Consider the following 17,333-nt stretch of genomic DNA (forward strand, 5'->3'; position numbering starts at 1 on the left):
CCATTTGAATTGCAAAATCTAGAACATTTATTTAAGGAATTCTGATTTCAGCTTTATGGACTTTACAAATAGGAAGCGGAGGAGACAATAAGAAGTACAAAATGATGCATTTGGCTCCCACTTTTGAGGTTTACTACCATGAGCAGGTACTCAAAAACAGGCAACTGGTCAGCTTAAGAAAAAAGATTTTTTTCTTAATTTGATACAAAGTATGAATTTTAAATTCTGGGTTGGATTTAGTTCTTCGTTTAATTTGATGGGTTTGAATTAAATGGAAGAAGTTTGCTTTCATTAATGCATAAATTATTGATTGTTTTAGTTAAGGTGCTAATTTTGCAGGTATTAACAAACCAGTTCAAGTTGCTTTCAAGTTGATGAGGTTGTGACCGTGGATGTTGACATGATTATCCGCAAGCAGATTGTTCCTTAGGAACTTGGTGCTGAGAAAAGCAAGACTCTTGCATACACCTTTTTTCCTTTCATATAAATGATACTAGATATTGGTTAACCAGATTATATCAGGCAAGAGCATTATGAATGTCATGTAATTACCAATGATCGTTCGTGCCTTTAGCACGTGTATGTATGTAGGCAATCTATATATTATTAAATATGTGATACTAATCATTTTCTTTGTTTATTAGAGGTTAAAGATGTAAGTGTACTAAGTTGGAAGCTCAAATATTGAATTAACATAATGAACACCCGAACACATGGTACAATTTGAAACATTTTCGAGATTTTCAACATCTTCAACAATGTTTCAAACCCGCAGCAATGCGCGGGTACAATTTGCTTGTGGTTTTCTATTTATCGAAGACTAAACTAATATTTACGTGTTTGTTGAGCCGTAGGCTTGTCCTTGTTCAAATAACCCAAAAGAAATGTATAGGGAAAAGTAGAACCGGAAGCATTACGAGAGAGCTAACTAGTAATTGTGAGGACCACAAATAGCAAAGACTTGGAAGACCAAATTCTGGGCCTTTTGGTGGGAACTGGGAATGACTCTTTTATTGCTTAATTTTTAGTTTTTTAAAAGTAATAAAATAGTAGGGGCACTTTTAGTTCCGTATATAACTTTTCATAGAGACAAATTTGTATTTTCGCCCCTAATGAAAATTAATAGGGACGAATCCACGTATATACTCACTATTCTTGTAGTGAGGGATACTAGGAGGATTGTTAGGATTTCTTCTGTGTGAATGCATGTGCTTTTTTTATTAGGATTTCTTTTGTTTAATTTTCTTCGTCTTTTTACTAAAATACTACAAGGATTCCATGCTTCTCAGACTCCTCCTCCTTCTGTGTATATAAATCAAAACAAACAGACGCTGAACGCCATCCTCACAGTCTTTCTTTGTCCTTAAATCAAACAACCAATATTGTGGTCGCTTGAGCAAGCCAAAGCCAATAGAAACCGAACCGAATCAACCTACGTACCAATGAATTCACCTTGTATGCTATTCATCATTCTGCAAGGGCTAGGAACTAGTGTGGCTGCTGCATCATCCCAATCTGCACCCGTGAACATTTACGACAAACTTGAGCGATTGCTGAGGGAGATCGAACGCGACGGCCTCAACATTCAAGAGAAGGAATTACGCTTGGCAATACTCAAGGCCAGGTTCGAGGATTCTCTCTCTCAAGAACGAAAATTTCAACAAGCGGCAAGGCAAGGACAACTCTTGTGCAGATTCTATCCAGAATAACAATTTCAACAAGCAAGGCAATGATAACTCTTCTTCCCCGGCGACGAGGAGGAGCCACCTCAACAGAGCTGCCGGTTATCTAAAAATTCCGCATCGGCACTCCCAGGACGGTGCCATTCATTTACTCGCGTTACTCGCGCTCTCTATAATGTTCATGCCTTTTTGTATTGTATGGTTCATGCAGTGTCCATTAAAGCATAAGTGTAGGGAAACAATTTAGTATTTCGGTATGTAATCTCTGTGTTGTAATTTTAACCTTTTTGAGAACAATGCTTCTCGTCCCCATCAATTTTTAAAGTAAAACAATTTTTCATATACATTGCTGTTGTTGAAGGTAAAAGAGGATTTCATAATTTATAGTGTGCCTCATCCAACGGAATAAAGTAAACGCAAGTCAATATATAACACGTTGTACTTTTTTTTTTTTTTTTTGTCAAAACATAACACATTGTACTATCTGAATCATCAGAAATAGTATTGATTATCTTATGGATTCTAAAATTCTTTAATTGATTACACCTAGATTTGAATAAATTCTAAAATCTTTCCTTTAATCGACTACACTAGGATTTTAAAGGATTTTAGAATCCATTCAAATCTAGGTATAGTCAATTAAAAGATTTTAAAGAATTTTTAAAATCCATTCAAATCTAAGTGTATTTAAAAAATTAAGATTTTAAAGGATTTCAATAAGTTGTGGATTTTGTGGGATTTGAGAGCCAAAAGTATATATAACTAAGACTAAAAAGAATCCAACCTCACCCCTAGAATTTCAAATCCTTTCATCACAATCCACCACAATCCATTCAAATTCTTTAAATATCCATATGAATTTTGTAGAAGTCTCTAACCCTCTTAAATCCTATCAAATCTATCACTTTTAAAATCTTTTAAACCACGCCTCCTAATTTTTCGTTAAATGTCCATTAAATACAAGATAAAAATGTAATTTGACACGTACGCCTTCCTCTTCCCTCTCCCTGTAATTTCACCTTCAAGCAGGTAGTTCATCATCTGAGCGTGGTTTTGCAATTTACAGTCGCCACTTGAGTTTTGTAGTCTTGCAAACCTCTCACGTCTGACTATTTGATTCTCAGATTTGGAAACTGGAGATGAGAGAGAAAATGACTAATTAAACCTGAATTCGAATAAAAAATATGGTGGTGACGCTGAGACCTGAGAGAGAGAGTATTGAACAGGCGGTGCCTTGGAGGGCCAGAGGCAGAGGCAGACCATGCTCAGATGTGGTGGTGACGCTGAGACCTGAGAGAGAGAGTATTGAACAGGCGGAGCCTTGGAGGGCCAGAGGCAGAGGCAGACCATTGGGTCTGGATGGACGAGACCCGACCCGACAAAAAAGGGAATTGGATCTGGCCTCTGGGTTGGGTTACAACAACGAACGACCACGGCACTGCGATTTGGGCTTGGGAGTTGGTGTTCGCGTCCACACCCAGAAACATGTCGTGGACAGCGTGGATCAACTCGCCGTCGCCGGACGCGAACCCCAGCAGCGTTTTGGAGTTTCAAATTGTGATTCTTGATGAACTAGGTAGCTGGGATTCGACTGAGGGTTTGATTTTGAGTTTTCTGCTGAGAAATGGGTAGATGGGTTTTGATTGGTGAGGACGGAGCTTGGCCACTCCGATGAAGAAATCCACGTGCTTGCGGATATGCAAGATGCAAAATACGGCATCCCAAAATGGAAGAAAGTGAAATTACAGAGAGGGAAGATGAAGGTGTACGGGTCAAATTACATTTTTATCTTGTTTTTAACGGACATTTAACGAAAAATTACTTTTGGACTAAATTTACTAACATAGTATCACCACGAAGACTTAAATCTTAATTTTTTAACCACAGGGCTTATCTTCCGATTACTTTATCATTACGAAGATTGTTTATCCGATTAGGCCTTGCTAGAAATATATAGTGTGACAATTTGATTGCTAAGAAAAAAAGGTAAACAAAAACAATAATGCTATTCTTACCATGTTTTTATACCATATTTATATACCATCTTATGTGGCATCTGATGTGGATAGTCACATCATTTAAATTAATCAAAATTTAATTTAAATTAAAACCATTTAATAAACCAATAATTAAAAAAAAGCTGGAATTAAAAACCATTCAATAAACTATTTTGTTTCCTGATGAACTCGCAAAATCTGCAATATCGTCCTTACGGTTGTGATAAAGACCATCAATACTTCATTAGGAGGAAGAGATGAAGCTAAAAGAGAAGTTTGAGGAGACACGGAAGGAGTTTCTGCGTAAAAGCAGGCCTTCGAACACTGGTACCAAAAGTACGTGCAGAGGCACACTGAAATCGATTAGGAGAGAGGTGAAGATGCACTCCCAAGGACCCGGTCTCAGAGAAGAAATTCATTGTTGAGAGCTTGAAGAAGAGAATGGAAGAGGAATGCGAAGCTCACCAGAGACATTGTACCTAGGTGAGGGAGAAGTCACTTGGGAGTTTCAAAACTCGCATTCCTAAGATCTTCTGCGCCATAAGGAACTACGCTAATGCCTACTCCATTACTTTGTCTGCTTCCATCAATGGTGAGGCAGTTGAAAAAAAAAAATGTCGTGAAAGAATTGGCGTGGATGAAGAAACGGGAGAAGAAGCAGGATTGAATGGGGAAGGAATGAGAAGACTCCTCGTATGCCACTATCACCATTTAATTCCAATTTTTTTTGTTTATTATTGGTTTATTAAATGGTTTTTAATTTAAATTATGTAGCTATCCACATTAGATGTTACATAAAATAATATATAAATGTGATATAAAAATATGGTAAGAATATCATTATTGAGTGAATTTTTGTTTTAGTATGTTTGCATGAGCCTTCGCAAGAAAGTTGGTATAATAAACTGACCAATCGATCCATTTCTTCGAACCCCAACCGCAGGTATAATAAATTGACCTGCTGACTGCCGCGGACATTTCTCATTTCCATATGCAAGTTAGGGTTTTAGCAATCCCATAGGTTTGCTAGAGGCCCGCTAGCGAGCTTGTAGTTTGTGCGAGTGAAAGCTAATCTCATTAAACCTAATCTCTCTTGGTAACAAACATAAAATTTCACTAAGTTTTAATGTACTCTAGTCTAGTAAAATTTAATCAAGGTAAACAAACGCACCTTAATTCTATTATACTTGAACGTGATGGCAATACACTAATGTTCAAATTAAATGATATTAATATATCTTTTCTATTAAAATGTACAATTTAATAGTATTAGATTTGAATGACATGAAATCTTGTCCAATATTTAGATAATATTGAAGCAATCTTTATTTAAGTTTGATATATCACTAATCTCGAGAGAATTCGAATAAAAAAACAGAAATCCAGAAATAATCGAATATAATTTGTTGGTGGTTTTATTCTATATTGCTGTTTGTATGGATTCCAAGAGAAATTCCATCAAAACTTGCAAATACATTTGCACTTGATTGAAGTTGTGAAGAACAGAAGAAGCATATAAGTTCAAGTATTTGTCTCTTCAACCCGAACAATTCAAGTAATATTATAGAGTTGCAATGACCTTGTAATTCAAATGGTTTATAACGTTCACTTTTGCACTTGGTGTTTTATAATGTATTTATTCTTCCCCGCAACACTTGAATAAAAAGAAAAATAGTACTCTCGATACATATGGTTACTCCGACGAACATACAAAATTTATTTATTTATTTCGTGCAACTTTAGAGTACGCAGGATAAAATTTCCGTACATTGTATACTTGTTTAGGTTCACTTGGGCCTTCTCAAAGAAGACTATTCATTATTTTGGGCTGAGCTTAAGACATTTCAAACCTGGGCTTTCCTCAAGCCTAATATAAATGGAAGAAGAGCAACAGCCCACTATTAGCTTACCAGGGGCAAAATTTATAATTTCGCTACAATTACGGGCACTTCTCAAATTCCTCTTTTTCAAAACGACAACCACCATGGAACAAAAATGTGGAAGCTCGGTCTTCTTCGTGCTGCAATCACGTCCAACGTCGCCGCCCGTATGGCCGTGGCGCAGAACCGCACCCTTCCTTCGGTCCTCTACGAACCGGCGAGACGGTTCTCGACGGAAGCGGAGAAGTCACCTCAAGACTCCGCCGTCCGATCAGCCTCGGGAGCCTTCGCCGTCCGATCAGATGCACGACGCCTCACACCGATCGATCCACTTCTTCGAACCCCAACAGCAGGTATAATAAACTGACCTGCCGAATGCCGCAGACATTTCTCATTCCCATACGCAAGTTAGCGTTTACGGTTTTTGGGATTAATTTCTAATGGTGAATGTGGTAATGTGTATATATGATATTTTGAGGTTTGGCATATGGGAAGCTGCTCGGAATCTCGACGAATACGCTGAAGACCGATATCGTGAATATGCTGGAAGGCTTTAATTTGAGGCTGGAGGATGTTAAAGTTGATTAAAATCGAGCCTCCACGCCGATGGGAATGTAAATTGCGTATTCTATATTTTGTTTGTTTTCCAGTAAATTGATAATTTGTTATGCAATGCAATAGATAAATTTGTAAAGATGCTACAAAATTGTTTGGTTGATGATTTGGGTGTGCATTTTGGTTGTTAAGGTAGTGCAGTTCCAGTCATGGAAAGCTTTTGACAATGCAACTAGGGTGATTTCCAGGAAGGGCCGCCTGTATAAATTGGAGAGGGTAATGCTGTCATGGATTCTTTGATAGGATATGATTGTTGTGCGCCTATTTGTGTCGTAGTGTGCTGTTCTGGGTTTGTGAATGACAGGCTAACCGATCGCAGTGGGACAATCTTACCTCCTATGATGGAAAAACTGTAAGTCAAGGTTTTCTATTGCATGCTTATTATTGTTTTTAATGAAATGTTTGATCAAGTTGGTCGTGTTCGGAGTTGGTCTTCATGCAACAAAATTGCTTGCTTTGTGGAATGGACTAAGTAGTAAGACAGGATTGATGCCTTAAAACACTGATATATTCATCCTGAGAGTGCCAAATGTTTGACTTTCAAGGCTGAACCTAATGAATTCAAATTCTTCCGTTTAAGTAGGGTTTTTAATCTGGATAACATGTAAATATTACCTGGATACAGTTGCTTCTTTGTGAAAGCAGAATCGCTGGAACTATTATGTGGCAACGCAGTGAATTTTTGTTTTAGTATGTTTGCATGAGCCATCACACGAGAGTCGATAACTGAGGCTGACATATGTATTGAGTCTATTGATCGAAGAGAAATAGGCTCCATATGTTCATATGTAGACCGATTCTTCGTATTTTGGAGTTATTATTTCCCCTATGTCAAGTATATGCCATAATTCTTTGAATGTAATCCAAGACACTTTAGCCTAAAATTAATTTTCTATCACATGAAATGGACTTGATTTCTATTATCGGGTTTTACTGCAAGGAATCCCTCAAACTGCGGCTCCAGAAGATGTAGGGCGATTTTTGTCTGGTTGTGAATACAATTTATCTTCCTTCCAGATAATTTTCAGGTATGCTGAACGAATTGTGAATGCCACACATATATGTGTATATATCATTTGTAAAATGCTTAATAGAATTTTATTTTATTCATTTGAAACTATGCTGCAGGTGTTTCCCAGAACCCTTTAAATTTGCGACAGTTTGTGTTGCTTCTCAAACTAAGGCAATGAATACAGTCCTTGCGAAGAACAAAGGCTTTTGCCAGAATGGTCAGATTTTGATGCGCGTTCTCCAGTAATCCTGGTTTGTTGGTTCTGTTTGTCCGTAGAATTGCTTAAAAAAATGAGAATTAAGATTATATATTTTTTTAGACTCTGTTTTGTTTACTGGATTCAATTAAGGAACAGAAATGTTATTTCCTTTTGTAGCAATGGGTATTCCATTCTTGCTTTTAATACCAAGTCCTGATAATTCTCTGCTATTGACAATACTCTCTTTTAACCTTCGTTTTATCATTACAATGGGTAGAAGAATATTTGCGGTCAGGTCCTATGTTACCAATAAATCTTTGAAATGATAGGCTACTTTAAGATTTTGACTCAAACGTCTAAAAAGGAAACCTTTTAACAGTATCATACAATTTTGGGATCACAGCCATAATAGGGAGAAAGTTTTCCGGTGTTACCAATTCATTCGTGTTTTAACTTATGTGTTTGTCATTAACACTATCTTCGGTTCATGAATAATAAAACACTTTTTCGTCCAACTATATTATAACATGCGGATTGGTAACACCACATGACTGATTGAGGGTCAAATTGAGAAGTAACAGTAGAGATTTTTTGTGTTACCTGTGAGACATTCAAATGACATGGTGGGACTAATAAGACCAATTAAGCTAGAAAGCAAATGAAACATTCTTTCCTTATTCTACTGTATGAAACACTGAGTTCAACCTTACATGATGTCACACAAATTTGATACATACAATATCCTTATTCAAATGATTTCTTGCACATAGACACGAGAATGCAACAAACTTAACCTCACATTTATCAGTCCCGTTATCCTAGAACTCGTGGTCAAAGAAAATTGTGGTCACCTAGCATTCAATCTTAAGTCCTCCACCATTGGATTAAGATCAAACTGTGGTTGACCACTATTTTCTTGCACCATGATGTCTAGGAGAACGGGACTCACATTTATATTTCTAGCATCTACCTCTTAAATTGAGATATGATTCTCTAATTTTCTTCAATTTGTTGACAACAACATCCATAAGCATCCGCTCTGACGGTGGTATCGCAGAGCATGAGAGTCCAATTTGCATCACAGAAACTGAGCATTCCTCCAACCTTTTTGCCTGAACTGGGATTCGATCACCATGTGCATCTTCACATTCAACCAGCAATGAAGGGTCAACTATGTCCATGGCATGGTCAGGCATTGCCATGATCGCGAACTGGTGAATGCTTGGACCATCTTTGAAGATGTCATCTGTAGGTTTTCTTCCTATGAATATTTCTAGCAACAATATTCCAAAGCTGTAAATATCTCCAAAGATGGAAACTTGGGCTCCCATGCCATACTCTGCCATTCAAAAGAGACATTAGGAGTTAATTTGGCCTAGTGATACGTTATTAGGAAGAGAAACACTAGAAGTGACAGAAACTCATACCTGGAGGAATGTAGCCTATAGAACCTTTTAACCCGGTTGACAGGGTTTGACTTTGAGAAGGATCATCAGATGCCTCTAAGAGGAACCTTGCTAAACCAAAGTCACCAACGTGAGCCACCATATCATCATCAAGAAGAACATTACTTGGCTTTATATCACAATGAACAATTGAAGTTCCGCAACGGTGGTGGATATAATCCAATGCAGAAGCAACGTCAATTGCAATATTGAGTCTTTGGATAAGGCTCAATCTCTTGCTTTGATATTGCTCATCATCTCTGGGATGCAGCCAAATATCTAGACTTCCATTCACCATGTACTCAAAAACTAGACTTTTGAAATCTTGACCTTGATTGTCAATGCTTGAGCATGCAGTTATGATCTTGAGAAGATTACGGTGCCTTATGCTTCTCAAAGCTTTGCATTCATCCATAAAACTCTTGGATGCTCCTTGTTGTTGAAGGTTTAATACCTTCACTGCAACAAGAGTTCCATCAATGGGGACTACTCCTTTGTAAACAGAACCAAAACTTCCTGAACCAATCAGATTTTCCCTAGAGAACCCGTTAGTTGATTCAACAAGTTCTGAGTAAGAAACACCTGATTTCCAATCCTTATAAGAATGTGAAGCTGCATGTATACCTCCTCGCTTTTTAAGCATATAGCATGCAACAATGAAGCAAGACATAGCAATTATGAAGGCAAGTGCACAAGCTACAGGGATGACAACATGTCGGGCAAGTAGTCCTCGAGATGAATGAGGCTTTATGTTGGGGCATGCAGGTAAATGTAACTTCGAGTTGCCACCACAGAGCTTAGGATTTCCGAAAATTGAGAGGCCAGTTGCATTTAAAAAGATTCCTTCTTCAGGAATTTTGCCATCAAAATTGTTATATGAAAGGTTGAGATGCCTAAGAAATCTAAACTTGCTTAGAAATTCAGGAATCTGCCCGAATAAGTTATTGTGCGAAAGATCCATATCTTCTAGGCTTCTTAAACTTTTAAGAGATTGAGGAATTATTCCTTGAAACTCATTACCTCCCAAATACAAACGCACCAACATAATACAACTGCCGAGGGTTGTGGGAATTTCAGCTGATAAATTGTTTCCTGATAAATCTAGCTCTACTAGATTTACCAAATGGCCAACTTCTGACGGCAATGAACCAGTTAAATGATTGTCATACATTCTCAAAGCAATTGAAAGGGATGAAAGCCCAAAAATATCTTTAGGTATGGTGCCTATTAGATTGTTACCAGAAAGGTCAAGCTCTAGTAACTGTTGGCAGTCTCCTAGACTTGCTGGTATATTTCCTGCAAATCTATCATCATCTAGATAGAGTCCTATCAATGAAGTCAAGTTACCAAGGGACGAAGGGATTGGCCCAGAAAGATCATTGCCGCCCAAAAATAATTTTTCCAACTTCTGAAGCCTCCCAATTTCTTTAGGGAGAATACCACTTAAATAGTTAGCTTCCATTTCCATAAAGACCAAGTTTACAAGATTTCCAATGCCCAAAGAGATGCTTCCATGTATCAAATTATTACCCAGATAAAGATTTCCTAGTGTGGTAGAAAGGTTGGAAATGGACACAGGCAATTCTCCTCCAAATTGATTGTCGGAAAGAATCAACAACTCAAGACTAGTACAATTAGCCAAGAATTTGAGAAAATTAAGATCGCCAGCTTTCCCACTTCCCAGTCTATTGCTATAAAGGTTTAGCCAAACTAAGCTTTGTAAGGATCCAAGAGCAGGGACTGTTCCAGTAAAATCATTTTTAGCAACGTCAAAAAGTTGCAATCTAGAAGCATTTGACAATGATGCAGGAATATTTCCTGTGAATTTGTTTTTGCCACCGACAAATTTTTTGAGATTAGGAAGAGTAATGCCAATATTTGGCGGTAGCTCTCCATGCAGTTGGTTTTGAGCAACACAAATTAAGTATATGGAAGAAATATTATAGATTGAAGTAGGGATTATACCAGAGAGATTGCTTCCTACAAATGCGAGTTTTCGCAACCTTGTTAGCCGCCCGAGCTCATTGGGTATGCTTCCTTGAAGATTGTTATGGCTAAGATCAAAATGATGCAGGGAAGAAAAGTTTCCTATCCAAACCGGGACGGTTCCTGTTAGATTGTTATTAAAAAGCTGCATATGATTTAATTTCAACAAGGAACTGAGTTGGTTTGGAATTGACCCAATAACCTCATTGTAACTAAACTCAATTGTCTTTAGTTGTGTACATTGGGATAAATTGGTTGGAATTTTCCCGCTGAAGGAATTGTGAGACAAGTTGAGAAAGTGCAAGCTTTGCAGACGACCAATTTCTTCAGGAATTTCACCCCGAAAGTTGTTGCTTCCTAGATTGATTCTAGTAAGATAGGAAAGATTTCCTATAGAAGGAGGTAAAGAGCCTGTCAATTTCTGATCTTGCAGGTTCAACATGAAGACTCTTTTGGTGTAATGGTTGCATGTAACACCTAGCCAACCGCAGAAATGGACAGATTCATTCCATGAGTTCATGACATGGAGAGGATCTTGAGTGATGCTTTTCTTGAAGTTGAGTAGCGCCATGCGATCAATTTCATTTCCAAGACTAGTGCTGGAGAGTGCTGCAGATCCCATACGCGTGCTCATGCATAGAAGAATGAAGCCATGAAAGAGTTTAAGCAAACTCAGCCTGGCTCCAGTAGTACGTGCATGCTCCATCCTCACCAAAATACAGATGGCAAATAAGAAACTCTGTTTTTTCCTCTCTTTTGGTTGTGAAATTAGAAATCAAGTTTCGTTTACAGGAATGCATACGAAACACAAATACACGATATATCTTATCACATAGAACATAATCTTGATTGAATTATAGCCACTGATTGTGAGGAGACCGAAAATAGTCCACTGCTCCCACCGTGTCTAGCGAGGAATTTGAAAAGCAGATTAGTCGGCAGCTCCTAGGTCTTTGTCCTCGCAGTGCAATTGGGCATAATTACAGGCCCTACCTCTCTAGAATCAACGAGTAATTGATTGCTTGATGAAGACTTAACTAAGATTTACGTGTTCATTGAGCCTCAGTTTTGTCCTTGTTCAAATGACCCAAAAGAAAAGTATAGGGAAAAGTAGAACTTGAAGCATTTTGGACTTACAAGTTCCAATGGACCTTTTAGTACGCTACTGTTCTGTTTGTTATCAACAATACACTGTTACATGTAAACATCTTTTCATATTGCATTGTATATTAGCTACGGATGTTGGAAGCAGTGTCCCCGTTACTCATAAGTTTTTCCTTTTAGGATTGTTTTTGTAAGAAACACTTCTACTCACAAAGACTTTTATTAAAAGTACTTTCATTAGAAAAAGTTCAATTTTTTATTTATTAAAATTCAATTGCATTTATAATTACTTGGAAGCATTTCTTGAACAAGCACCTTTTTACAAAGTATTTCTATGAGTCAAATGTATTTTAAAGTTTTCTGCCAAATTTAATCGAAAACGCTTCTAATTGTCATAAAATGTTATTAGTCTTCCAAAAACAGTCCCAAACATCCCCTCAATCCACATCTGTCGATGGCTCCTTGTTCTCACATTCAAGATGTTTGTTAATTTGGACTCATACTTATTTTCTATACCTGCAGGGCCTACCACTCAATTCATACCTTAGCATGGCACGCTTTTCCAATTGTTGGAGTGTGAATTTAACGTAGACATCCACAATTATCTGCTAACTTAGAAATAGAATTTAAAAAAAATGCCCTTCTTAGTTCGAACAATACATTGGCCATCTTTCAACGATTAAAGCACTAATTACTTTATTAGTTAAATCTCATCAGTCATCCCCAAGTGGTTTCCAAACATTTAAGCATTGTTATATCTCAGGTACTCTAGTCTCTAGCTGCTACTCTGCCAAAAACTAGCAAGGGCCATGGAAAAGCGAAATCAAATGTGTAAAAGATTATTGGCGATCAAATATGGATTAATACCAATAAGCTCTGAAATGATAACTTACGTTCGAACTTAAACTCAAACATTGAAGAGTAGCTCGGAAGATGCAAAACTGACTGTAAGGCTGGCAAAATGCAAGTCTCGTTGTCAATATCGTAGTAGAGCCTATAATATGTCGTTTTGAAGAGAACAATGCAATTTTTGCAAAAATCCATCGTTTACTATTCCAAAACAGCGTTTTTAAGTTTTAGGGATACTTTTAGAATTTTGTTAATTGTTTGTTTTATTTCCTATTTGAACATTAGGGTTTGGTTTTATGTTTTGAACATATAAATACATCTTATTGGTGTAAGGATTGATGCTTATTATCAATCGAACGTGAGTTTACTCTCTCGTTCTTCCTAGTGAATTCTAGGTTGCTAATTGTTTTCTAGATAAGGATTGTCGTCACAGTATCACACAATTGTTTGCACTGGGACAAATTGGTTGGAATTTTCCCGCTGAAGGAACTGTGAGGCAAGTTGAGAATGTGCAAGCTTTGCAGACGACCAATTTCTTCAGGAATTTCAATTGTTTACTAGGTTGATTCTAGTAAGATAGGAAATATTCCCTATAGAAGGAGGTAAAGAGCCTGCCAATTTTTCATCTTGTAGGTTCAACATCAAGACTCTTTTGGTGTAATGGGCGCACATAACGCCTACCCTACCGCAGAAATGGACGGAATCATTCCATGAGCTAATGACATGGAGAGGATCTTGAGTGATCTTTTCTTGAAGTCGAGTACCGCCATGCAATCGGTTTCATTTCCAAGACTAGCGCTGGAGAGTGCTGCAGATCCCATACGCGTGCTCATGCATAAAAGAATGAAGCCATGAAAGAGTTTAACCAAACTCAGCCGATCGCCAGTAGTACATGCATGCTCCATCCTCACCAAAATACAGATCGCAAATAAGAAACTCTTTTTTACTTATTTATTTATTTTTTCTCTCTTTTGGTTGTGAAATTAGAAATCAAGTTTTGTTACTCGAATGCATACGAAACACAAATACACGATATATCTTATCACATAGAACATAAACTTGATTTAATTATAGTCAATAACTTGGGAGGAAACCGAAAATAGTCCACAGCTCCCACCGTGTCTAGCAAAGGAATTTGAAGAGCAAATTAGTCTTTGTCCTCACAGTCAAATTGGGTGTAATTACAGGCCCTACCTCTCTGGAATCAACGACTGGTTGATTGCATGATGATGACTTAACTAAGATTTACGTGTTTGAAGGGTTCAAATGGTTTTCTAATTGATGAAGAGTAAACTAAGATTTATGTGGTCATTGAGCCTCAGTTTTGTCCTTGTTCAAATGACCCAAAAGAAAAGTAGAAATTGAAGCATTTTGAGATGGCTAGCTAGTAAATGTGAGGACCACAGAGAGTAAGCTCCCATCTAGCCAAGACTTGGAAGACCAAATTCGATCCATATCTATCGATGCCTCCTTGTTCTCACACTCAAGGTGTTTGTTGATGTGGACTTATTTTCTATACCTGCAGGGCCTACCATTCAATTCATACCTTCGCTTGGCACACTTTCCTTCCTTTGCCAATTGCTGGAGTGTGATTTTTAACGTAGACATCCACAATTATCTGCTAACTTTAGAAAAACAATTAAACAAATGCCCTTCTTAGTTCAAACAATACATGGGCCATCTTTCAAAGATTAAAGCACTAATTACTTTATTAGTTAAGTCTCATCGGTCATCCCAAAGTGCTTTACAAACATTTGAGCATTGTTATATCTCATGTACTCTAATCTCTAGCTGATAATATGCAAAAAAAAAAAAAAAAACTAGCAAGGGCCATGGAAAAATAACAATCAAATGCGTAAAATATTATTGGTGATCAAATTTGGATTAATTACCAACAAGCTTTGAAATGATAAGTTACTTCGGAACTTAAACTAAACATCTAAAATGAAAACCCCTTAATAGTATGATGTAAAATAGATGGCAAAGCGGATCGAAGAGCAGCTCGGAAGACGCAAAATTGATAGCAAGGCTGGCAGAATGTAGGTCTGGTCATCGGTATCGTAATAGAGCCTATAATATGTTGTTTTGAAGAGAACGATGCAATTTTGGCTAAAATCCTTCATTTACTATTCCAAAAAAGCGTTATAAGTTTAGGGATAGTTTTAGAACTTTGTTAGTTGTTTGTTTTATTTTCTATTTGAACATTAGGGTCTGGTTTTATGTTTGGAACGTACACTGCTCATTATCAATCAAATGTGAGTTTACTCTCTTTCTTCCTAGTGAATTCTAGGGTTGCTAGTTTTCTGGCGAAGGATTGTCGTTTGATTCTCCTTATTATATCATGTTGCGACATAGTATCACACAATTGCCGGACCACATATTTCATATTAGGGAGAAATTTTCTCAGTGTGACCATCACACCATAAGGTTACCAATTCGTTCATGTTATAAGACACGTGCATCTGTGTGAGTGTGAAATTGAAAAAGTAATAACATCCACAACAAACGACAAATCTAAAGGATGTCTTGTTTGAAGTTTTAGCTTCCAGATAGAAATAAAGAACACTCAAGATGAAATATGTGGTGCCTGTGAGATATGTGTGACACAAAAAATAATCTGAAAAATCATAGACCTGACACGTGGACTTTTACTTGAAGAAGACAAAAATACCTTCATTAAATTAGTGAGGCCCGCATGATTATCCCCGCGGAGACGTCGACAATTGACCTTTGCGAATGGAGGGAGAATATAAGGGGGGACCCTTAGTTTCCTAAAGCTACTCATAAGGGAATGGGCGTAGTCTGCCTGCTCAGTTGATTACAACCTCATCAAACTCTCCTGTCCATGGCAAGGAGAAAAGTCAAAGGCATTAAAGATATGATTAATCACTGAATCCTATCTTTATTACTGACCTAATTGTAAATCAACTCAATCGAGTAAGGAATCACAATTGTTGGAACCAAGTTTACACTAGAAGGTGGAGATGCTCAAATTCGTGTACCTATAAAAGAAGAAACAACCGTAAGCAAGCCAAAGACTGGTAGGTGGAGATGCTTATTGGGGCGCTGTTGGAAAGAAATATCCTCATTCATCCTCATTATGCTTCAAAACACCTAATCTAGAGTGCATTACATCTCAATGTGCTCAATGAGTTAATTCACCAAGGGGGGCTGCTACGTGAGGGTGTTGGCCAAGGTACATCATATTTAAGCCCAGATAGGTCAAATCACCCAAAAATAGGGCGAGAAATCCACCAGTTCAATCATCGATTCGCGGGTCAAGCCAACAAGTTCGATCGAACTAGTTTGGAGCTCAAGAGCTATTTCAGAGGCGCGATCACTGATGCAGGCATAGGCCACTATGTAGGCCAACCCGTTTGGTTGGCTGTTGGGTTAGGCGCTGCCCGCTGAGCTTACTGGGCTTGGGCTTGCTCCTCGGCTACTGGAGCATTATCAGGCATGTCGCGCCTAAGCCTGCGTTGTGGCTTAGGCTGGGCCAATACGGATTGGGTGTCAAACTCAGCATATGGGCTTGTAGGTTGGGCTATTGCTACGGAGGTCTATTGTGGTGGCAAGGGGCCTCTAGCAGCTGTGCGTAACTGCGATGAGTGATGATGCAGGGCTACTTCAGGGTCTCCTTCTCCAGTCTATGTCCAGGCACATTGGGCTTAACGTTTGTTGTGGTTTCTGGATTTTCAGCCATATTTTCCTTCCTTTAGTCATGTGAATCAAGGAATTTAAAATTTAAAGATTGGGAGCACCTAGAAAAATTCAAAAGGGTGAAGTTCTGAAAGGAATTGCAAGAACTTCTTCAAGAATTAAACCAGGACCTCAATGAATCACCAATTTGTGTAGCAAAAATCCGTCATCTTTAGTCTTGACGAATTTGCATGTACAGAATAATTAAACACCTTTGATCAAAGACACCAAAAAAAAGCCACGTGCACACAAAGTGGGGGAGGGGGTTCGGCCAATGGATCTTCGATGCCTACGACAGTTTCTCTGAAAAAAGAAAGAGTTTAGGCATAATTACATAGCAAAAGTTTACCAGAAATTAGTGGAAATTTGGGTATTTATAGGGAAATGTGGCCGACCATAGGGAAAGGGATCTTGCGCCATGTGTAGGCGACTAGTTGGCCAAGGTGTCCTATGTTGGATGGAGGAGAGAATTATCCCGAATATATTATTTAATTAACAATGTCTTGGAATTATCTCGTGGAATCTCTGAGTGGATTTGATTGTGATTCCTTGCCTGATGATTTGGTCTTCAATAAGGAAAGTTTTAAAGATATTTGGTTATTATCCCTATCTTTAATACCTTTGACTTTTCTCCTTGCAATGGGCAACGAAGTTTTTGAGATCGTAGTCAGCAGCTTAGCTCTTCAAGCGGGTTGCACGTGGAATAAATGTGGGCATCGCCAATTTAGAAAGAGCATTGTCCTCAGTTACAAATAGAAGTCCACGTGCGAGCCTCATAATTTTTTTGATTATTTTTGGCTCCATATATACGAAACACTATATATGATCATACATAACATAATCTTGATTGAATTATAGCTAGTGA

The 17,333-nt window shown here is 37.9% G+C and overlaps 2 protein-coding genes across 10 annotated transcripts; one reads left to right on the forward strand and one right to left on the reverse strand.

The window, feature by feature from the left end:
* Positions 1–5,578: 5,578 nt before the first annotated feature.
* On the forward strand, positions 5,579–7,615 carry LOC137744052 (uncharacterized). Of its 9 annotated transcripts, XM_088681509.1 has the most exons (6): positions 5,582–5,912; positions 6,038–6,173; positions 6,307–6,390; positions 6,479–6,526; positions 7,115–7,202; positions 7,303–7,615. In XM_088681509.1, the coding sequence occupies exons 1-2, from the start codon at positions 5,675–5,677 to the stop codon at positions 6,145–6,147; spliced, it is 348 nt and encodes a 115-aa protein (XP_088537635.1). In that variant the 5' UTR covers positions 5,582–5,674; the 3' UTR covers positions 6,148–6,173; positions 6,307–6,390; positions 6,479–6,526; positions 7,115–7,202; positions 7,303–7,615. The 9 variants fall into 9 exon arrangements, with proteins under 9 accessions (XP_088537638.1, XP_088537636.1, XP_088537639.1 ...); XM_088681512.1 differs by having other exon boundaries at positions 5,579–5,912; positions 6,310–6,390; positions 6,479–7,202; XM_088681511.1 differs by having other exon boundaries at positions 5,580–5,912; positions 6,316–6,390; positions 6,479–7,202.
* A 418-nt stretch (positions 7,616–8,033) lies between these two features.
* On the reverse strand, positions 8,034–11,763 carry LOC137744051 (LRR receptor-like serine/threonine-protein kinase EFR). Its single transcript, XM_068483913.2, has 2 exons — positions 8,813–11,763; positions 8,034–8,724 (listed from the first exon to the last, which is right to left on the reverse strand). The coding sequence occupies exons 1-2, from the start codon at positions 11,520–11,522 to the stop codon at positions 8,345–8,347; spliced, it is 3,090 nt and encodes a 1,029-aa protein (XP_068340014.2). The 5' UTR covers positions 11,523–11,763; the 3' UTR covers positions 8,034–8,344.
* Between the last annotated feature and the right edge of the window lie 5,570 nt (positions 11,764–17,333).

This window comes from Pyrus communis, chromosome 12 (assembly GCF_041283825.1).
Source record: "Pyrus communis isolate YQ-2024b chromosome 12, ASM4128382v1, whole genome shotgun sequence".
Lineage (NCBI taxonomy): Eukaryota > Viridiplantae > Streptophyta > Magnoliopsida > Rosales > Rosaceae > Pyrus > Pyrus communis.

Bases quoted from the DNA above. Each gene is read 5' to 3' on its own strand.
- LOC137744052 (XM_088681512.1), top strand. From the start codon at position 5,675: ATGTGGAAGCTCGGTCTTCTTCGTGCTGCAATCACGTCCAACGTCGCC. The intron at 5,913-6,037 runs GTATAATAAACT...TGATATTTTGAG, and splicing joins TCTTCGAACCCCAACAGCAG to GTTTGGCATATGGGAAGCTG.
- LOC137744051 (XM_068483913.2), bottom strand. From the start codon at position 11,522: ATGGAGCATGCACGTACTACTGGAGCCAGGCTGAGTTTGCTTAAACTC. The intron at 8,725-8,812 runs GTATGAGTTTCT...TTTGAATGGCAG, and splicing joins TATAGGCTACATTCCTCCAG to AGTATGGCATGGGAGCCCAA.